This window comes from Xenopus laevis, chromosome 1L (assembly GCF_017654675.1).
Source record: "Xenopus laevis strain J_2021 chromosome 1L, Xenopus_laevis_v10.1, whole genome shotgun sequence".
In the NCBI taxonomy this organism is placed as follows: domain Eukaryota; kingdom Metazoa; phylum Chordata; class Amphibia; order Anura; family Pipidae; genus Xenopus; species Xenopus laevis.
The window spans coordinates 171254942-171274335 of record NC_054371.1 but is presented as its reverse complement, the minus strand read 5'-3'; the positions used below and the strand labels follow the sequence as shown (position 1 = coordinate 171274335).

General features: G+C 37.5%; 1 protein-coding gene across 2 annotated transcripts in view; it reads left to right on the top strand.

The window, feature by feature from the left end:
* Positions 1–19394, top strand: part of LOC108716320 (adhesion G-protein coupled receptor D1) — a 277355-nt gene that overhangs the window by 79404 nt on the left and 178557 nt on the right. For both annotated transcript variants that reach the window (XM_018262431.2, XM_018262435.2), the window contains 2 exons: positions 31–106; positions 8800–8938. In XM_018262431.2, coding sequence (XP_018117920.1) covers positions 31–106; positions 8800–8938 — 215 coding nt within the window. The remainder of the gene's footprint in view (positions 1–30; positions 107–8799; positions 8939–19394) is intronic.

Sequence of the window (19394 nt, the reverse complement as noted above, 5' to 3'; positions counted from 1 at the left end):
GTAATACAATGTAACTCTTATTTATTCAAGCACGAACCACCATTGTTGGATTGCTTTATCATACGATGCACTACCTCTATAAGTGGATCAAGCCCGGTGATACCAGGTAAGTGGAAAATCTGGATACATTTCTGCTCTGTGTGTATATAATAAAAGCAAATGATCATAATTAGTTTTATATACTAAAACTGTCTAAAAAAGATGTAAAAGTACTCAGTCATCTAATATAAATAGTTACTGGGGTTACATTTAATTGGATTTAAATGATCTTTTGTTATAAAGAAAAACTTCATGGATACAAGTTACTAAGTTATTTTTAGTATGTAAACTCTTGCTGATCTTGCAATCTGCTTTAGTTTGGCAAACAGTTTTTTTTCATTTAGATACTCGCACAAGGAACACTAACCTTTTGTTTTAACTATTCATTCGTGTTTGTGTTATTAAAAAATGAAAGGCTGAATTTATTTTCAGTCTTCATTGTAGGGATGCACCGAATCTAGGATTCGGCCTTTTTCAGTAGGATTCGGGGTTCGGCTTAATCCAAAACTGTGGATTCGCTGCATCCCTACTTCTTTTAGATATCCCAACTTAAATTCAAGTACAGGTATGGGACCTGTTATCCAGAATTATTGGGACTTGGGGTTTTCCGGATAATGGGACTTTTTGCAATCTGGATCTCCTTACCTTAAGTTTACTAAAAAATCTTTAAACATTAAATAAATCCAATAGGATCCTCCAAAAAGGCTTCATTATATTTTAGTTGGGATCAAGTAAAATGTACTGTTTTTACAGAGTAAACGGAAATGAAAATTTTAATAATTTGACTGAAATGGAGTCTGTGGGAAATGGCCTTCCTGTAATTCGGAGCCTTCTGGATAACATGTTTCCAGATAACGGATCCCATAACTGTAACACTGACTGCTAGCATATTTGCAAAAAAAAGACTTAACTCTAGAAAAACTTGATTTTGTTAAACTTGATCTTGATAGATTGTCAAAAACATTGTTAAGTTTTACAGATTTTACTTAAAAAACCCCATAAAATAGCTTAAATATTGGAAACACACCCCCAGTGAACATAGAAACTCACCAGTATGTAGCTGTCATTTATTTAAATGTTCATTTTAAAGATTTTTTTCTGTTGATAGTGCCTGAAAATTCAGAAAAGCCATATCTGAAAATATTTGAATTAGAGATTATTTTGCTGCAATTTTCTGAAATCGCTACAATCATTTGAATTAAAAATGTAACAATCTGTCTCCACGTTTGCAAATTCAGACTTGCTTAAACTACTATTATTATCTCTCTTTCTGGTCACACATTTGTGTGATGGTATATTCCACTTGTGAGAATTCAGAATTGGACATTGATTAGTGGCCAAGAGTGCAAGGTTATCTGAAAACATTCAGGAGAAAAATTCAGCATACCGGCAGCAAGAACAAGTCCCAAATGTGCAACCAGTACATATAGCCAGCATTAACCCCTTGTCTGCTTATGACATGTGCTACATTGTTGGCAAGCCTGTGGTAGCCTGCTTATGACGTAGCACATACGTTGCCAGATTTAAGGTTATGCTACAAGAAAATAGTTTTGCCCAGGCTCGGATGGGAGCCTTGGGGACCCACCAGGGCTGCAAAATGAAGGGCCCCCTTTGCAGTCCCGAGGGCCCCCCTCTGGTCCTCTAAACACAGTTTGTTTTCTCTAAAAACGCCACGCCATGGGATCACAGCTGGTCAGTTGGGGGCATGCTTAATCTGGCAAACACTGGCAGGTAGATATTCCCAAGTTGCCTATTGAGAAACCAATAAGCTCTCTTACAGACACAGAATGATTGAAGCTCAAATTTTCATCTGTAGCTCTTTAATATGAAAATGGTGTGATATACAGGGATAGTTAAATTGTATTAGAATATCAACGAAGGGGATCTACTAATTTCCTCCAGGTGCTGCACTGAGTGATCAGCAAAGTTCATTCTAAGCTACACATTGTCCCCTGCCACCCACATTACAACACCAAGGCACACAACAATTTTTGTAGCTCACAGAAACACAAGATACGTTTTGCTCATATGGTAGTCTAGAAAAAAACGTCTACCTCTTCATCAGTCAAACTGTTTTTCTACTTTGGCCAGACTTTTATCAAAAAAATCAATTGTTTGAAGGGGCCCACCATTTCTATATAATTCAGTTGTAAACTGCACAAATTGTCAGAAAAACCTGCATGTGTGTGGCCAGCTTTACTTCATTCATGTACACAGCAAGACAAGTAAATAAATACTTAAGAAATGTGAAATTCCACTGTGACATGTTAAGATGCTTGTACTGTATTCTCATGAAATGCTCATTGACTAAACGTGATTAAATCTGATAAGGTTTGTGAGGCACTTTCTGCTTTATGCACTGTTTGTGCCAATAAAATCATTAGGAGATAAGCATAGACTAAGCTAATATGGTGATACCCTGTGCTTTGTACTAAATCAACCCCCTGGGAACTTTGTAAGAATATAAATCATTCTGTTTGGCTTCATTGCAAATTCAAGCCCTTTAAGAACAGAATTGCATTAGCAATAATTAATTTATGACAGCGCTCATGTTTCATTACTGATTTACCAAATAATAATGGAAGGTTGTTTCTTTATATAGTTTTTCATTTAGCTTTACCAAAATGTTTTCTTCTAGAATATACTGGAATTACTAAAGTCCATTAGACAACAAAACCACCCATTAATTATTTTGTTTTAAAACAGGCCATCGGATATTGTTTGTTTGGCCAACTGTCATTGTCAATTGTATATTGCAGTAGCACAACAGCAAGGCAAAAATAGCAGCATAGAAAGGGAGGCGGTTGATATCACTCAAATTTACAGTAGAGCAGTAAAGAGTTTATGAGAACACAAGTCACATAACTGGGGGATCCTGGGAAACTGATAATATGTCAGATTAAAAAATTAAATATAAAAGATCAGTTTGCTCTTTTGAGAAATGGATTTCAGTGCAGAAGTCTGCTGGAGCAGCACTATTAACTGATGTGTATCCCATTAAGGTGAAATTTAGAGAGAGTGCTTGTTAGTTCTCCTACCCTTATAAAAATATTATAAGGGTAGGAGGTTTAAACCTGTACCATTAGTGCTATACCTTTCTGAATCTGAGTAGTATCATGATGTGTAGAGAAGGATTCTATATGTTGCGGTCCCCTCAATTTCCCTACAGTCAGTTCATTGAAGTTACTTGTTTCATAATGCTCTGTTGAGCGTTTTTGTGTCTATTGATGTGGGGGGAACTTGGAGCTACCCTGGATGTTACCCTGGATGCAGCTACAAAGTTCCATCTGTGCCCTGCCTCAATTGTGCAGTTTCATTGCACATGCTGAACACCATAAACAACGCCACTACGCACCAGAAATGATGCCAGGTACACTTATTTATCACAACTGCAGTATGCACAGCATAACTGTATCAATGTCATTGTCGGTTTCATCCACAATGACCCAGGAATTCTGAGGAAAACGTTGCATTGTGGGGAAAAAATTGCACAGTTTCTGACCTGTTGCTTCTTTTTGTTTTTCTGACAACACCTTCATATTCACAGCAAGTGACCTTTCTGCTCCTGTAATCCCCACTTTACTGGTATATCTCCTCCAACTTACATCCATTTGCAACTTTGTCCTTGTCAAGGCACTTAAGCTACACTGGTGCAAAATAGCAACAGCAACAGATATCCATGCTCAAATAATCTTCTACATAGAAAGGTTTCTAAGATTTGGTGGTTCAACCAACCTACTGAATGATAAGGTTGGTAGCTAATTTAAAAGGGTTGTTCACCTTTGAGTTAACTTTTAGTATGATGTAGAGAGTGATAAAATAAGACAATTTGCAATCGGTTTTATTTTTTTATTTGTGGTTTTTGAGTGATTTAGCTTTTCATTCAGCAGCTCTCCAGTTTGCAGTTTTGGCTGCTAGGGTCCAAATTATCTTAGCAAACCATTGATTTGAATAAGATACTGGAATATGAATTGACGAGGACCTGAAAAGAAAGATGAGTAATCAAAAGTTGCAGTAACAATACATTTGTAGCTTTACAAAGCATTTCATTTTTAGATTGGGTCTGTTACCCCAATTTAAAATCTGAAAAGAGTCAGACAAATAATTAATAATTTTTCTCAAAGCGTTATACAGACATACATTTACAAAAACAAACTGAAAATGGTAGAAAGCAAATTGTAAATACTGAAATAATATAGAAAATATATTTATATATTCATATTTTCACAATGCTGACATTTGCAATCAGTGAGCAGATACTCTTCAGAAGCTTGGGAAATTGTAAATCAAATGTGTCTATAATTCCTTGAAATACATGACTTTTTATACTTTTTCCTCATTTTCATAATAATTTAACAATGTAATAATATTTTGGTTTGTAGTGATAGGAAGGTTTTTTTTATTAGAATATTTTTTTATTTTTAGAAGAAGTATTTCTTGAATTAGAAGAATCTTTGGGCTGGGGTCCATACTCCACCAAATTTGGACTATCATGATTACCTTGGATATTTACATCTATACATGTAAACCTTCCCAAACAATGAACTGACCAATGTCCATGGCACAGTAATATTAGTCGTAATCATATGCCCAACAAATATACTGCATCTATGTTTTGCACTATGTTACTATGTTAATATGTTATGATCCAGGGACTAGTCCGATTGCCACCTCGGAGTCAGGAAGGAATTTTTCCCCCTCTGATTTGAGAGGCTTTAGATGGGTTTTTTTCTTGCCTTCCTTTGGATAACCGAGCAGTTAGGCAGGTTTTATATAGACCAAAAATGTTGAACTTGATGGACATGTGCCTTTTTTCAACCTAACTTACTATGTGTCACGAATGGCACCCAAAATCCAGAACCGATGCTAGGCTCCCTGGTCTCAGCTCTTGCTTCTGCCTCAAACAGCCGCCTTTCACCTCGGGAGGAGCCATCGGCTTATCGGATGCCGCCAGGTCTTTGTTCTTAATAAGAGAGGAACCAAGCGAAGGTTCTGGACGAGCAAAGGGGCACGATTGTTAGCAAGGTTTTGGACGGAAAGCACAGTTCTAGGAATAGACAGAGCGTAGTCTAACAGGCCGGGTCTGTGCAGGCAGAGTTCAAGTAAGGTCAGACAGGCCGGGTCGGTGCAGGCATAGGTCAGACAGGCAATGTCTTTCAGAATGGTCAGGCAGTCACAGGTCAAGATAACAGAGTTCAGAATAGTCAGGCAGGCAGGAGTCAAAACAGGAAACAGATAATACAGGAATCGCACCCAGAAAGCTACTAAGTAGAACCAAACAACGGGCAATGATTATGAATAAAAAGTCCCTTTAAATAGCTAAAATTCTCGCGCCATTGCACAATGACGTCATGACGGCGGTGACGTTGCGCACGTAAAACCTGGACGCACGCAATGTGCGCACACTAAGGCGGTACAGTGCGAGCAGTAACACAGGAAGCATCACGAGTCGGGCATCCCCGTCAGCCCACTCGACTACCAGGGTGAGTGCCCCTTACATTACCACCCCTTGAGGAGGGGCCACTGGACCCCCCAGGCTTGCTAGGAAACCTAAGATGGATCTCTTCCCTAAGACGATCAGCCCTAACATCAGAAACAGGAACCCAGGAGTTCTCCTCAGGGCCGCAACCCTTCCACTGTATCAAGTACTGTAACTGTAACACTGTAACATAATGGTGTTATCTGTTATCCACTTTTTAACCTATACCATATAGCCTTTTTTCAATTTCCACCATTGCTACTCAGCAGCTTGTTTATATGAACTATAGTAGTGTTTCTGAAGCAAACTCATCAGTTTTACCAGTGCAGGGCAACACTGCATGATATTTTCATTACTTTAAAACACTTTCATTTTTTGGTGTTACTGTTCCTTTAAGCCTTGATGTATCGCTTAAAGGCAGAGAAAGAAATCTTAAAGGTCACCATATAAGCCATGTAGCCTCATTTAAAAAAAATTGCCAATGGTATGTGGGCAAGTGCTACCTATTTGAGCCCAGAACACAGTTAAAACTTAAAATATTGGAGGTATTTCTGATCTAATATCCAGTGAAAGCTTTTATTCATCTTTTTTGTTTTCTTATTTGGTGAGAACTTTCTTGCTGCATTGCAGGGCTTGAGAATTATTCTCTAGAACAGGATAAATGAACAGCAGGTCAAAAGGTTATCATCATTTGTATTCTGTAAACCACCAAGTTCTTCCGTTGGCAAGTTTATTTGCAAATGACTTATCTTTGGTGAATAATACATCTTGGGTTCTTTGGAGATACTCTTGATAATTAAACAATGAGCTTCTGTGAGAAATGTTTTTCTAAATTAAGTGCATATTAGGATATATTCAGATTATGTGAATTTTTTGTTCTTGGCTCTGAAAACTATGACAGTATACTCAGACCACAAGCCATTGATTAATAAGGAGGTCAAGGATAAACTGAAAGAACAACATTCCAATTTGGAGATAAAGAGACTCAGGTACAAAACCTCCAGGAGAGTACCAGCAATGTCAGTGGGCAACTTGCTGGAAATGGAAACGGTGGCAGACAACAGTTTGTATGTTCTCCCTGTGTTTCTGTGTGTTTCCTCCAGGTACTCCAGTTTCCTTCTACACTCCAAAGATATACAGGCAGGTTAATTGGCTCCTGGTAAAATTGGCCCTACAGTGTGTGGGGACATCAGAGACTGATATAAATAAGTTATAATCTATGTATAGTGCTGCTGAAATGTATTGCCGCTATATAAATACCAGCCAATAAAATTAAAGCGAGACATGTTTATTCACTTCTGCATCAACCACATACAGGAGAACAATGGGACCAGAAAATACAGTATCTCTTCAAGGATCCCTCAACTTGTGCAGACCAGCTTTCACTCAGATATCAGATACTGAGATATATTCAGCGAGTCACTAGAAATGGAAAATGCTTCTAAAGAGCTACAATTACCCCAGTACTAAAGTAACCCAAAACCAGCTTCAGTAGCACTCCTCTATGTGATCATGAAAAACTTTAAAAAAGTGTTTTCAAATTCATCGGTTCTACAATTTTAGACACCCTAGACCCATTTCAATTTGCTTACAGAACAAACAGGTCAAAAGAATATGGGATCACAATGGCGCTGCACTTGTCTTGCGACACCTAGAGGAGCCCAATACAGGGATGCTCTTTCTGGACAACAACTCAGCATTCCATACCATCAGACTAGGAAAATAAATCCTAAAACTAAAGAACAGTGGTGTTCCAAATACACTATGCACATGGCTGCTAGATTTCCTTATCAACAGGCCCCAATCAACAGAAAAATGGCACTATGGGGCAGATTTACTAAAGGGCGAAGCCACTAATGCTTGCGAAGATTCACGAATGTTACTTTTTTTAGGGACTTCGCCGATTTACTAATGGGCGCAGGCGTCACTTCGCTAGTGAAGGAGATAGACGCTAGCGGTGATTATCACACTATCGCCAGGCGAATTTTCGCTCTGGCAAATGAATGTTACTATGCAAATTTATTAAGATGTGGATTTTATTGAATGTTACCTCTTTCGTGAGATTTGCCTTTGCCAGCTCAGACCAGACGAAGTGCAATGGAGTGCATAGATCTTCCTCATTCTTCTGTTACTTACATCATATTTTTTAGTGGAAAAAGTTTCTGTCCAAAAAACGCTGGCATCTTTTCCGTTTTTAAGAGTGATAGCCTGCAAAAGTCCTTAATTTTTTTTTTGGGTAACCGGGTTCCCCCATACATTTTCTAACACATTTTCCAACATATGGAAGTATACAGTGGGCTCATGTGTAGGGCAATATAACAACTCTATTTTCTTTTAAGATTTCCTGGGTAATGTATTGTATTTGCTGCAACATATACGTCCATTCTACTTTAAATTTCCTGCCGTATGCAAATTAGCCTGAGCAAAGACCTCTAACGAGGTTGTGCTAGGCAGAATTAAACACTATCGCATCTTCGCTTTGATTTGCTTGCATTGCCAAAGTAACCCTAGCAGAAATTCACCAGCGTTCGGCGCCCTTGACGCAACTTTGCATTTTAGTAAATTGGAGTTGTTTGAGCGAATTTTCGTCTGGCGAAGTGTTCACCGCTTAGTAAATTTACCCCTATGAGTATAAATTGAGGAGAAGGAGAACTGATAGTTTCTTCAGCAGATATACAGTAAGAACAGAGTCTTCCCTAGAGCAGTTACATTTTTAACTCAGGAACGCACTGAATAATATCACTCTTCAGTCAATAAGGAGGTCAAGGAAAATACATTGATATTCACTATACTATATATACACAATTCCACATTCATCCCATATCAACATGCAATGACAGTCACATATACAACATCTCATAAAAGCTCATAAGAACAAATAACATTCAGCTGCACTGTCCATAACACAGAAGTCGATTTCTAACAAAACTTGAAACTGAGCTTGAAGCAGACGAGTGCAAATGTGCTGTTATATTGAGTTATAAACACTGCATCCCTGATGAGCTTTAGAACAGAAGAAGTAAAGGTTTACAAACACTTCCAGTGAGACCAACCATGGGACACAACTTTCCTGGAGGTTTTACTGAATTTTTATGTATGACACAATAATTTTAGTTTATTCGAACCCACAAAAATGTTGAACAGTGCTGGTCTACAAGCTTCACATGCCTCTTTTGTTAGATGTAAATGCAATAAGGGTTATCTAAGTTTCACAAATATTTAGGATTTTAAATGTTTGAATCTGCAAGAATGCATAATATGTTTATTATTTACATTTGTAGGATATCAGGCGCAGAGCAATATAAAGATCACTTGATTGCTGCCAGTTACATTATCTCTCTAAAAGTGGAGCCTCCTCCGAATCTGTCTGCAAATCTCTCTGGATCCCCGTTGATTACAATTCAGCTGACGCACATTCTGGTAAGTGAAAACTTTCTTAATTCATATGGTTTTATGTTATGAGTTGAACCCAACATAATGAATTCACATCATTGTAGGATTTAAATATCAACCTTGCGTAGTTGCAGTTGGAAATGCCACTTTTCTTACTAATATTTTTTGGCTAGGCAATTCTTTTAATTGCCGAAGGGGAATCCAGTTCCACTAGAATGAAGTCTTGTAATATGAGCGGCATCTTTCCTACTTTCTGCCACCAAGTATTCCTTATGGTTCTACATGCTCTAAAATATTTTTCTGATTCCCTAAGAAATGACATATGTGCAAGTAAATTTCATATCATTAGCTTAAATATGGCTGGGAAATGTTCTTTCCTTATGAAAAAGAATTTTTTTGGCTGCAATAAAGGCTTGTTACTTATCGTCAACTCCAGCCAGGGCCAAATAGAATATGGTTTGCATTAAACTCTTTATTAGATAAGGGTGTGTGAGAAAACAATGCAGATATTGGGCAAAACGTTTCAGTCAAGTTAATTTTGCAAATTATCACTGGCATTTTTTGTACTAGTTTTTTTTATTTGAAATTAAAAAGCTTCAACTGGCACAATAACCATTTCTGTTCCAGAGTCTTGCATTCATTTCTCTAACCTGGTAGTCAAACTTAATTCACATATTGCAGTATTACTGTATAAAATATTTACAATTGTAGCTTTACCATTAGGATAATACTCCTGAAATTCTATAGCTGCATTACCTCTTTTAATGGGAGGTATTTATGAATCGAGTTTCCGTATCTACAACAGCAGCAGCAGCAGCATCAGCAGCACTGTGCAGTAATACTATGAGCATTGCATACATTGTGGGGGTTATTTATTAAAGTCCGAATGGTAAAAACGTGAAAGATTTGAGTTTTTTTACTATAAAATCTGAATTTTTAGTGGAAAAAAACTAAAATTTTTCTAAATGTATTATATCCCAAAGATGCAAAAATTCAGAATCTGATAATACTCCTTCTTCAACTTTTTCAGATTTTTTGCGAAAAAGTTGCGGTTTCCGTGCGACAATTTTGAAAAAGTCTCCGTTTTTCCCTATGCAATTTTTTGTGGTTATTTAATGATAAATAAGGGTAAATTGTGGATTTTAGTTTGGTCTGACTTATTTTATTTAAAACATCAGAAAAATTACGGTTTTGATAAATAACCCCCTGTGTGTCACCTTCACCTGCACATCTGGCCTGCGTTTAGTTCATAAGACACAAGAGATGTTCTACCATTTATTAAATACACAATGAGGCCTATAAGAAGGAAGATCCCATGAAAGGTGCACTGTCTATAGCACTTATTGCTATATTTACATAACTCAGTTACAGCTACAGTTACTGTTTGGATATTGCATATGTAGCGCTAAAGTAAATTATGTGTGTTGTACACCACTATTGAGCTCTACTCCCAATAAATATGCTCCGGATGAGACCTGTAATCTTAGGGAGTGAGCCCTTGCAACGGTGTGGAGGTAGGGTGTAGTGTAACTGTAACTGTATTCAGGGTATAATAATTGGGCGCCAGTGGTTCTTATAACTTAAACATGAACTGGTTTATTGAACATACAAAATCCTCAGTGGAGTATACAATAGAGCATGACACGATTTAGCATCACATTGAATAGGCAATACTCACAGCACCATATGATCAGTAATAGTCCCCACAGGCAAGAGGACGTGCTCAGCAGCAATAAAGGTACACCCAGCTTTCAGCCTTTACCCTAAGTGGAACCTGAGGGGAATCTATCTACCCTGTTCCTATACACTTAGTCCCTACTTCTGGGCTATAAGTACCCGGGATCTTAATCCCTCTGACTCTCCTCGTTGGAGCCTTGAGCTGCTCAACTAAACAACCTGTCTATCTGTCACTCCTAGAGTGACCTATAATGGTGAGTAGCCTATTCTTACTAGACCTGACCTGTCTAGGTTCCACAGAGCTCTTCCTGCCTGTTCAGGTCAGAGCTAACACAAAATGGACACTGAAAGCATGGCTTCAGAGCCTTTTATATCCCAGCACAGTGCCATCTGCTGGTCACTGTGAGAAGCAGCAGGGGCCTAGCTTAGAGCAGAAAGAGCAAACAGTACCCCTCCCAACTGTATTTTAGAACCCAATTAGGTGTCCATAACATGGAGGGACTGCCTGCACAAAATACTACACATATAAAAATCTTTATTTGCTGATCCCCTTAATAAACTAATCATGCCTTTGTTATTGTATGTCTTAGTAAGATCTTTTTTTCAAAGGCAGTGCAAAGTGTAATGTTTGGGCACAAATTGGCATTTTTATTTTTATCCCAATCTTCCCAGTTTTCTAGTAACATTGTGAGCTCACACAAATTATTTTTGGTAAATAGCATTCAACCAGCAGCAAACATTCTCCCCTTGCATTTCTGTTGGAATGGCATTACTTCCGGTGTGAAGAATTATTGAACATTTCACTTGGTGCAAAGCAGGTCCTGGCTAGTGATGAGTGAATTTGCAATGCCAGTGAATTTTCGCTGCTGTTTCGCCGGTGGCGAATCGCGCAAATTCGTGCCAGGCGAATAAATTTGCCCATCACTAGTCCTAGCTACTAGTAGTGCATACAGTTGCATGAAGGGTACATTGATGCTCACTGTAAGTTGCAAAGAAGTATTTATGAGAGCATTTACTTTTCTAAACAGTGCCAATGCACTTTCAATTTTGTGTCTTAACTAGTACATACACTTGCATTTATAAATGAGCCCCAGTATTGTTTTATTTCATTTTCCATTACTGGTGCAGTTTTGTAATCACCATGTTCTTTGCTCCGTTATTCTGTAATATGCCACTATAACATGGTGGTGTAGTACAGTACTACAGCTGATTCGAGTGCCTCCATCCATGAATAATGAAACATGACAAACTGTGTCCAAAATTGCACTTTTTAAACTTCACTTGTAGTCATAAATACACTTAGCCTGCTCAAGTTTTAATTACTTGTGTGTATATATGTTTTAGTATTGATACATTGGTAGTCACATTACTACATTACTGTGAACAAAGCCACCTTTAAGAAGGGTTTCCAGTGTCATTGAGATACTGTATGGTTTAGCAATATTACTATAGGATATCAAGCATGGATCAATATACAGTATATAGTCTGAATTGTCACACATATATCTTGTTTAGACTACATTTTCTGCATAGTTTCTATACAGATCACAATAAATTCTTTTTGATTTAAATTTAATCGAATCTGTATTGATGGCAGTTGTATCCTTGGGAAACCTTGGAGCTAATGTTTAATTTAGAATTCAATATAATTACTTCAGCACATTAGTATGGCTTCTAAGTGGAATTCCTCCAGCAAGATATTGTGGGATCGGCTCTGAAGGCAAATCTGTTTGCTTTGGGAGAGGTTCAGCACTGTAGGTTCAAATTCTTTTGTCAAAACTACTGTAGCTATATGCTTTACTTCTGATTATTGAAATATTGCAGATTAAAAGGTTATAAATAAAAACTCTATACTCTTACAGCAATGTTAATAGATTTTCTACCGTTCTAGCTTAATTTTAATGGGTATTTTGTATGAGATTATCTCATAAAATCCGTTTTGGCCTGTTAAATAATATTTGACAATAGCTGGCAGATATTTGGTCATAGTGGTGACATGTCTGAACATTAAATGTTATAATTAAGACTTTATTTGTTAATAGTAAAAACTTTATGTTAGAGTTATTAATGTTAGAGTTAATTTCCCCACCAATATTCTAAAAAAATACTTTTTGGAAACATCTCTGTCATGTCTCAATGTTTTCTCCCCAAGATATTGCACTATTTTAGGACTTTTTTTTAGAAAACTCAGATCTTCAATTTACTCTGATCAGTCCTATAGAAGGGGAAAAAACAGAACTGGCCACCCAAATTGATATAGAAAGGATGCCAAACACAAAAGCTGGTGTAGCGGGGAGAACCCCTGCACGTTTATTCAGTACCGTTTTTCGGTGTACCCCTTCATCAGGGGTTCTCCCCACTACACTGGCTTTTGTGTTTGGCATCCTTTCTATTTATGCATAATTGGGAGAGGCGCCAACCCCTCCAACCAAACACTGGTCATTTACTCATTGGAGAGGATTGGGGAAAGAGAATAACTTGTACATTACACCCAAGCTATGGATTTGGGAGCAGCCCATGCATAAAAATCATTGACCCCCATTACAGAACTTACTCATACTCCAACACTGTCTCAATGTTGATATTATGCAAAGCCCCCTTTTTCCATATCGTTATTTCCTACATCTTTATTACTGATTTTGTTCCTACTGTACCTTATCAGACAAACAACCATCTTAAATTCTTCTGTCTCATATATTCAATCAATATAGAAAAACCAGGCCAATGATTACACATGCCTTGTGTCCCCTTATTAAACAAACCTTTCACTATTTTTAAAATTATGTAATATCCATTACTCGCTACAAGTACTAATGAAAGCACAAACATTTGTGAGGAAATGACAATCAACGCTCTACAAACAATCGCCTGGAAACACTGAGCAACAATATCCTTGCCTCACTGCACCAATTTTCAGCCACTGAAAAACAATAAGAAAATTGATAAATGACTGTTATAAGACTTTGAGCCAACTCAGCCTCATATACAATCTACAATATGCCCAACTTGTGAGGGGCCCATTTATTAAACCTTAATTTTTTCTAGTCAAGGTTTTTAGGGCTAAAACTCAAATTTTTCACGGAAAAAAACTCACAATTTTAGAGATTTATCATACCCCAAAGCTGCTAGAAATCCGAATCCAAAAATACTCCATCTCAAAACTGTAGAGGTCATGTAGAAGTCAATGGCAGATGTCCCTGAAGTTGTTTCTTAACATAGTGATTTGCACTGGATAATCCAAAAAAGTCAGGGTTTTCGCATCCAAAACTCAATAAAATTCATACATTCATAAATCATACAATATTCATCGTCAATCATACAATATGTCACTCAATATGTTTTTTTGAGAAATTATTGATAAATGTGTACAATTTGTGGAAGGGAGTTAGGTTGGCTTGGATTTTAGGAAAAAATTTGATACATCGGAGTTTTCGTAAATCAGCCCCATAGAGTCTCAATTTGCACTGAACCACTTATTTGGCCAGCAGACAAAATGGCCAGGTTGCAAAGGGGTGGGAGAAGTGCTGTCTCCTGCCAGAACTTCCCCTCATAGTTACACCCCTATCAAGGTCATTGACAAAGGGACTTGGATCTGAAAGAAAGCGTCACTTAATGATCTGGGAAAACTGCAGCTTGTTGGAACCCACACATTCGCTGATAGTTTGGTAAAAACAGCTTTTCACTACAAATACAATTATGGCCAGGCATATCAGCTCAAGATGAACGAAATTATTTGTCTGAACTGTGATTTAAGAAGTCATGATAATCTGCAATATATTGTTTCAACTTGAATCTAAGTGGATCATTCATATTAGTGAAATAGTTTCAGCAGCATACAGTGTTGGACTCTGGGTCTGGGCCTTCCAGAGTTGCCATATGAGGGGCCCGCACCCCCCGGTACTAAAATCTTTGGAGAGCTGACAGGGAGGTCATTTCTCTATGAGGATTGTGTCTGGACCCACCAGGCTTTTTCCCGGCATCCTGCCAGTCCAGTCCAGCCCTGGTAGCATATTAACAATGATGCCCCCACAACAGATAACATAACTCGCTGTTTTGAAAGGCTTTAAACACTTCTGTACTGGTGGAGCCAGGGAAAGCAGCAATAGAGATGTCCAAGATGATGTATATTTACAAAGATACCTATTGACATTGTATAACTTTTATAACTCCAAAAGCATGTTGGGGCAATTGCCCTTGTGGCTTATGTAAAATTTAATTTGGCCCTGACAATGACACTAAAGCAGTTTTCACCCTTTCCCCACCCAAAAAGAATGACACGCTTGCAGAATTGCTGGCAGCAGCTGGGTTACACTCAACAAAATAACATTGCTATCATTTTGCTTCTCAACCCTTTTCATTACATCATACAAGGAATGTACAGAAAAATAATATAAGCTTTGCAAATCGAGAAACAAATGGCAAAGCATCATATTATAATAAAATATAGGCTTGGAATATCACCGGAGTGAGCGCGAGCTGTCAGATATATTTCTAAAGCCTGTTGATCTTTCCTAAGATTGGAGGCTATACAAATGTTGCCATTTCTAAATGCCAGCTGTACTAAGATTTCCAGAGAAATGCCAAAATGTGTCCTGAATAATAACAATATGATTACTGCTGGGAGACTTAAAGCGCTTTGCAGAGTGAATTCAATCAGGGACTTGCGCTAAGACCAATTAATTTGCTTCTAGTTTATTAAAATAAGGTATTACAAATGAACTATAAATTAGAAATCTATTGGCAACCAAATAACATCTAATTTCAATTAGCTTGTAAATCTTTTTGTTATGTAATAGTCAATGGTTATTGTGGCATTTTGTATTGCAGCCCACAACGTAAAGTGCTTTCTGTGATTGCTAATCATGCAAAAAAGAATTACTATATAATCTTGTGACTCTTTATAGGCAAATGAAAGATATGTTTTTTCTTCTTTGCTAGGCATTGTTCTTTATTTGTATTTTGCTTCCCTGTATGAACCCGATAAGTTCCTAATACAAACGCACTCATTTGCCTGTACAAGACTAAGGTATCCATCAGCATTCTTGACACTATACTGCTGACATATTCCTGAGCATTTACCCAAACTGTAACACTTTAGCTCAAATGAGGAATTAGAAGTCATTGGGCTACTGTTTTGCAAAGTTTCATCAATATCAGAGGCATAACTGATCTGGATAGCACAGGGTGTCCAATATATATAATCTGCCAGCTGGTAAATCCAAGCTCTGGTTTTGAAATATTCTGGTTTTCTGTTGCTCTTGCCATTACAACCTAGGAAGGAATTAATAGACTTAATGGGCCAGTAGTACCAGAAGAAGAAAATAAAGGTAACTTACAAAGCCCCACTCAGTGTAAAAAGTGCACACACATGGGGGTTGTGATTGTAGGCCTCAATTTTGCACTGTGCCCACTTTGCCCACTTACTGACTGTGGCAGACAGTAATAATCGGGTTATACTGCTTCTCCTGATGCTGCTCTCTACACTGAGCACTGGATAATTAAGATAAGGTAAAATAAATAAATACAATTAAAAAATTGCCTTTAAAGGGGTTGTTCATCCTAGAGTTACCTTTTAGTATGTGGTAGAGAGTGATGTTCTGATACAATTTGCAATTGGGTTTCATTATTTATTATTGGTGGTTTTTGAGTTATTTAGCTTTTTATTCAGCAGCTCTCCATTTTGCAATTTCAGCAATCTGGTTGCTAGGGTCCAAATTACCCTAGCAACCATACACTGATTTGAATATGAGTGGGCTTGCGTAGAAAGATGAGTAATAAAAAGTAACTTAGCATAGTAACATAGTAAGTTAGATTTAAAAAAGACACGTCCATCAAGTTAAATCTTTTAACTTTTTTAACCTGCCTCACTGCCAGTTGATCCAAAGGAAAGCAAAAAAAAACCCATCTGAAGCCTCTACAATTTGCCTCAGAGGGGCAAAACTTTCCTTCCTGATTCCAAAATGGCAATCGGACTAGTCCATGGATCAACTAGCAATAACAATAAATTTGTAGCCTTACAGAGCATTTGTTTTTAGATGGGGTTTAGTGAACCCCATTTGAATACTGGAAAGAAGGCAAATAATTTAAAAACTATATAAAAGAAATAAGACCAGTTGGAAAATTGCTTAAAATTGGCCATTCTATAACATACTAAACATTGAGGGGCCGATTCACTAAGGGTTGAATATCGAAGGTTAATTAACCCTCGATATTCGACTAGGAACTAAAATCCTTCGACTTCGAATATCGAAGTCGAAGGATTTAGCGCAGATAGTTCGATCGAACGATCGAAGGATAATTCCTTCGATCGAACGATTAAATCCTTTGAATCGAACGATTCAAAGGTTTTAAATCCAACGATCGAAGGAATATCCTTCGATCAAAAAAAGTTAGCCAAGCCTATGGGGACCTTCCCCATAGGCTAACATTGACTTCGGCAGCTTTTAGATGGCGAACTAGGGGGTCGAAGTTTTTTTTAAAGAGACAGTACTTCGACTATCGAATGGTCGAATAGTCGAACGATTTTTACTTCGAATCCTTCGATTCGAAGTCGTAGTCGTAGGTCAAAGTAGCCCATTCGATGGTCGAAGTAGCCCAAAAAAAACTTCGAAATTCAAAGTTTTTTAACTTCGAATCCTTCACTCGAAGTTAGTGAATCGGCCCCTGACTTAAAGTTAAACTACCCCTTTAAGTAACTGTAAATAGAGTATTTGAATATTGCTTTTATCAAAAATGTAATTATGTAAGGTATTTTTTTGTATTTACATCGGTAAATTAAAGAAAACTGATCAACCAGCACAAGTATAAGATTTTATATAAGGGGCAGATTTATCAAGGGTCAAATTTCGAAGTGGAAAATACTTCGTTCGTACTCCGATCGTGCTTCGAATCATACGATTCAAACGATTTTATCGTACGATCGTACGATTTTCCTTCGAATACAAAAAACTTAGAAATATGCTCTGGAAGGTCCCCAAAGGCTAACATAGCACTTCGGCAGGTTTAAGTTTTTTTAAAGAGACAGTACTTTGATTATGGAATGGTCGAATAGTCGAATGATTTTACTTTGAATCAAAGGTCGAACACGCACTTGAAGTCGTACTAGCCTATTCGATGTTCGAAGTATACAAAAATGACTTAGAATTTTTTAACTTTGAAAATTCCCTAGATTTCACTTTGACCCTTGATAAATTTGCCCCTTAATGTACATTGCTGAACAATAATGTAATGCTGATGATATATACTGTCTCGTATCAATTCCACTGATAAGCTGACTTGCAGGACATTTGTCAGTGCCAACCTTCCGTTTCCCAATAGAGTGCCCAGCTCATCTTTCCTGCTGGTATAAATTGTATTTGCCAGGGCAGTTGGGGTGCTGTGAGAGTACAACAGATGTTAGCCAGTGGACAGAGAGTGATGCTTTGAAATAGTTAGAATTTGTAAACTGCTCCTAATGATAATGTAGTTGACTAAACAAAGCATAAATATTGCATTGGGCTTTATGTATGGTATAATGAACCGACTACTGTAAAAAGTCACAGAGGAATTATAGATAAGGCTTAAGGCTTCAAATCAAGGGGCAGATGTGTTAAGGGTCGAATATCAAGGGTTAATTAACCCTCGATATTCGACTGGCGAATTAAAATCCTTCGACTTCGAATATCGAAGTCGAAGGATTTTGCGCAATTCGTTCGATCGAACGATCAAAGGAATAATCGTTCGAATCGAACATTTTGAAAAATTTTAATCCATCGATCGAAGGATTATCCTTCGATCAGAAAAAACTTGGAAAGCTTATGGGGACCTTCCCCATAGACTAACATTGACTTCGGTAGCTTTTAGGTGGCGAACTAGGGGGTCGAAGTTTTTTCTTAAAGAGACAGTACTTCAACTATCAAATGGTCGAATAGTTGAAAGATTTTTAGTTCAAATCGTTCGATTCGAAGTCGAAGGTCGTAGTCGAAGGTCGAAGTAGCCAATTCGATGGTCAAAGTAGCCAAAAATCGAACTATTTTTCCTCTATTCCTTCACTCGAACTTAGTGAACGGGCCCCCTAATATACTTACTGTATATTTTACATTTTGTTTTCTACTATAACTATACTTCGCCAACAAAATTCCATGACTGCTATTACAGTCATAGAAGTTTGCTTAGAAGCTGTACATGTAGAAACCCTACAGCTGTATTAGCATATGGTAGGCTAAACCCCTGTATAAGCACAATGCAGCAGAAAAAGGTTAGTGTTTAATGCATTATTGCATGAAATAAAGAATGAAGAAATAAACTTTAGCTAATATGCACACGTACAACTGACACTCATGGGGTATTTACTTAAACTTGAATTTATTATTTTTTTATTAAAACAAAGTTGCAATGTAGACAAGAACAGCACCTTCTTAATGTAATAAAAGGCCTTTGTTTAGACATGGCTCTTTATCAAGCTAATAGCTTGATAAAGAGCCAGAGATGGCTTGAAACGTTGCTACTATTGGTCTGTGCCATGTCTAAATAAAGGCCTTTTATTACATTAAGAAGGTGCTGTTCTTGTCTACATTGAATCTTCTACGGTGTGGGGTGGCCACCATTGAACGTGCACCAGAAACAGTGGAGGAGTTGTGTGCTGACACAGAATCACTAATTAAAACAAAGTTGACCTAACGCGCATAAACAAATTTAACACATTTATCAAGGAATGAGCTTGAAAAAGTCTGTGCGGGAAAAGTCTCAAAATAACTGAGGAAGAATTTCAGGGGCATCTGCCATTGACTTCCACATGACCATCTCAGGTTTGAGATGGAGTATTTCC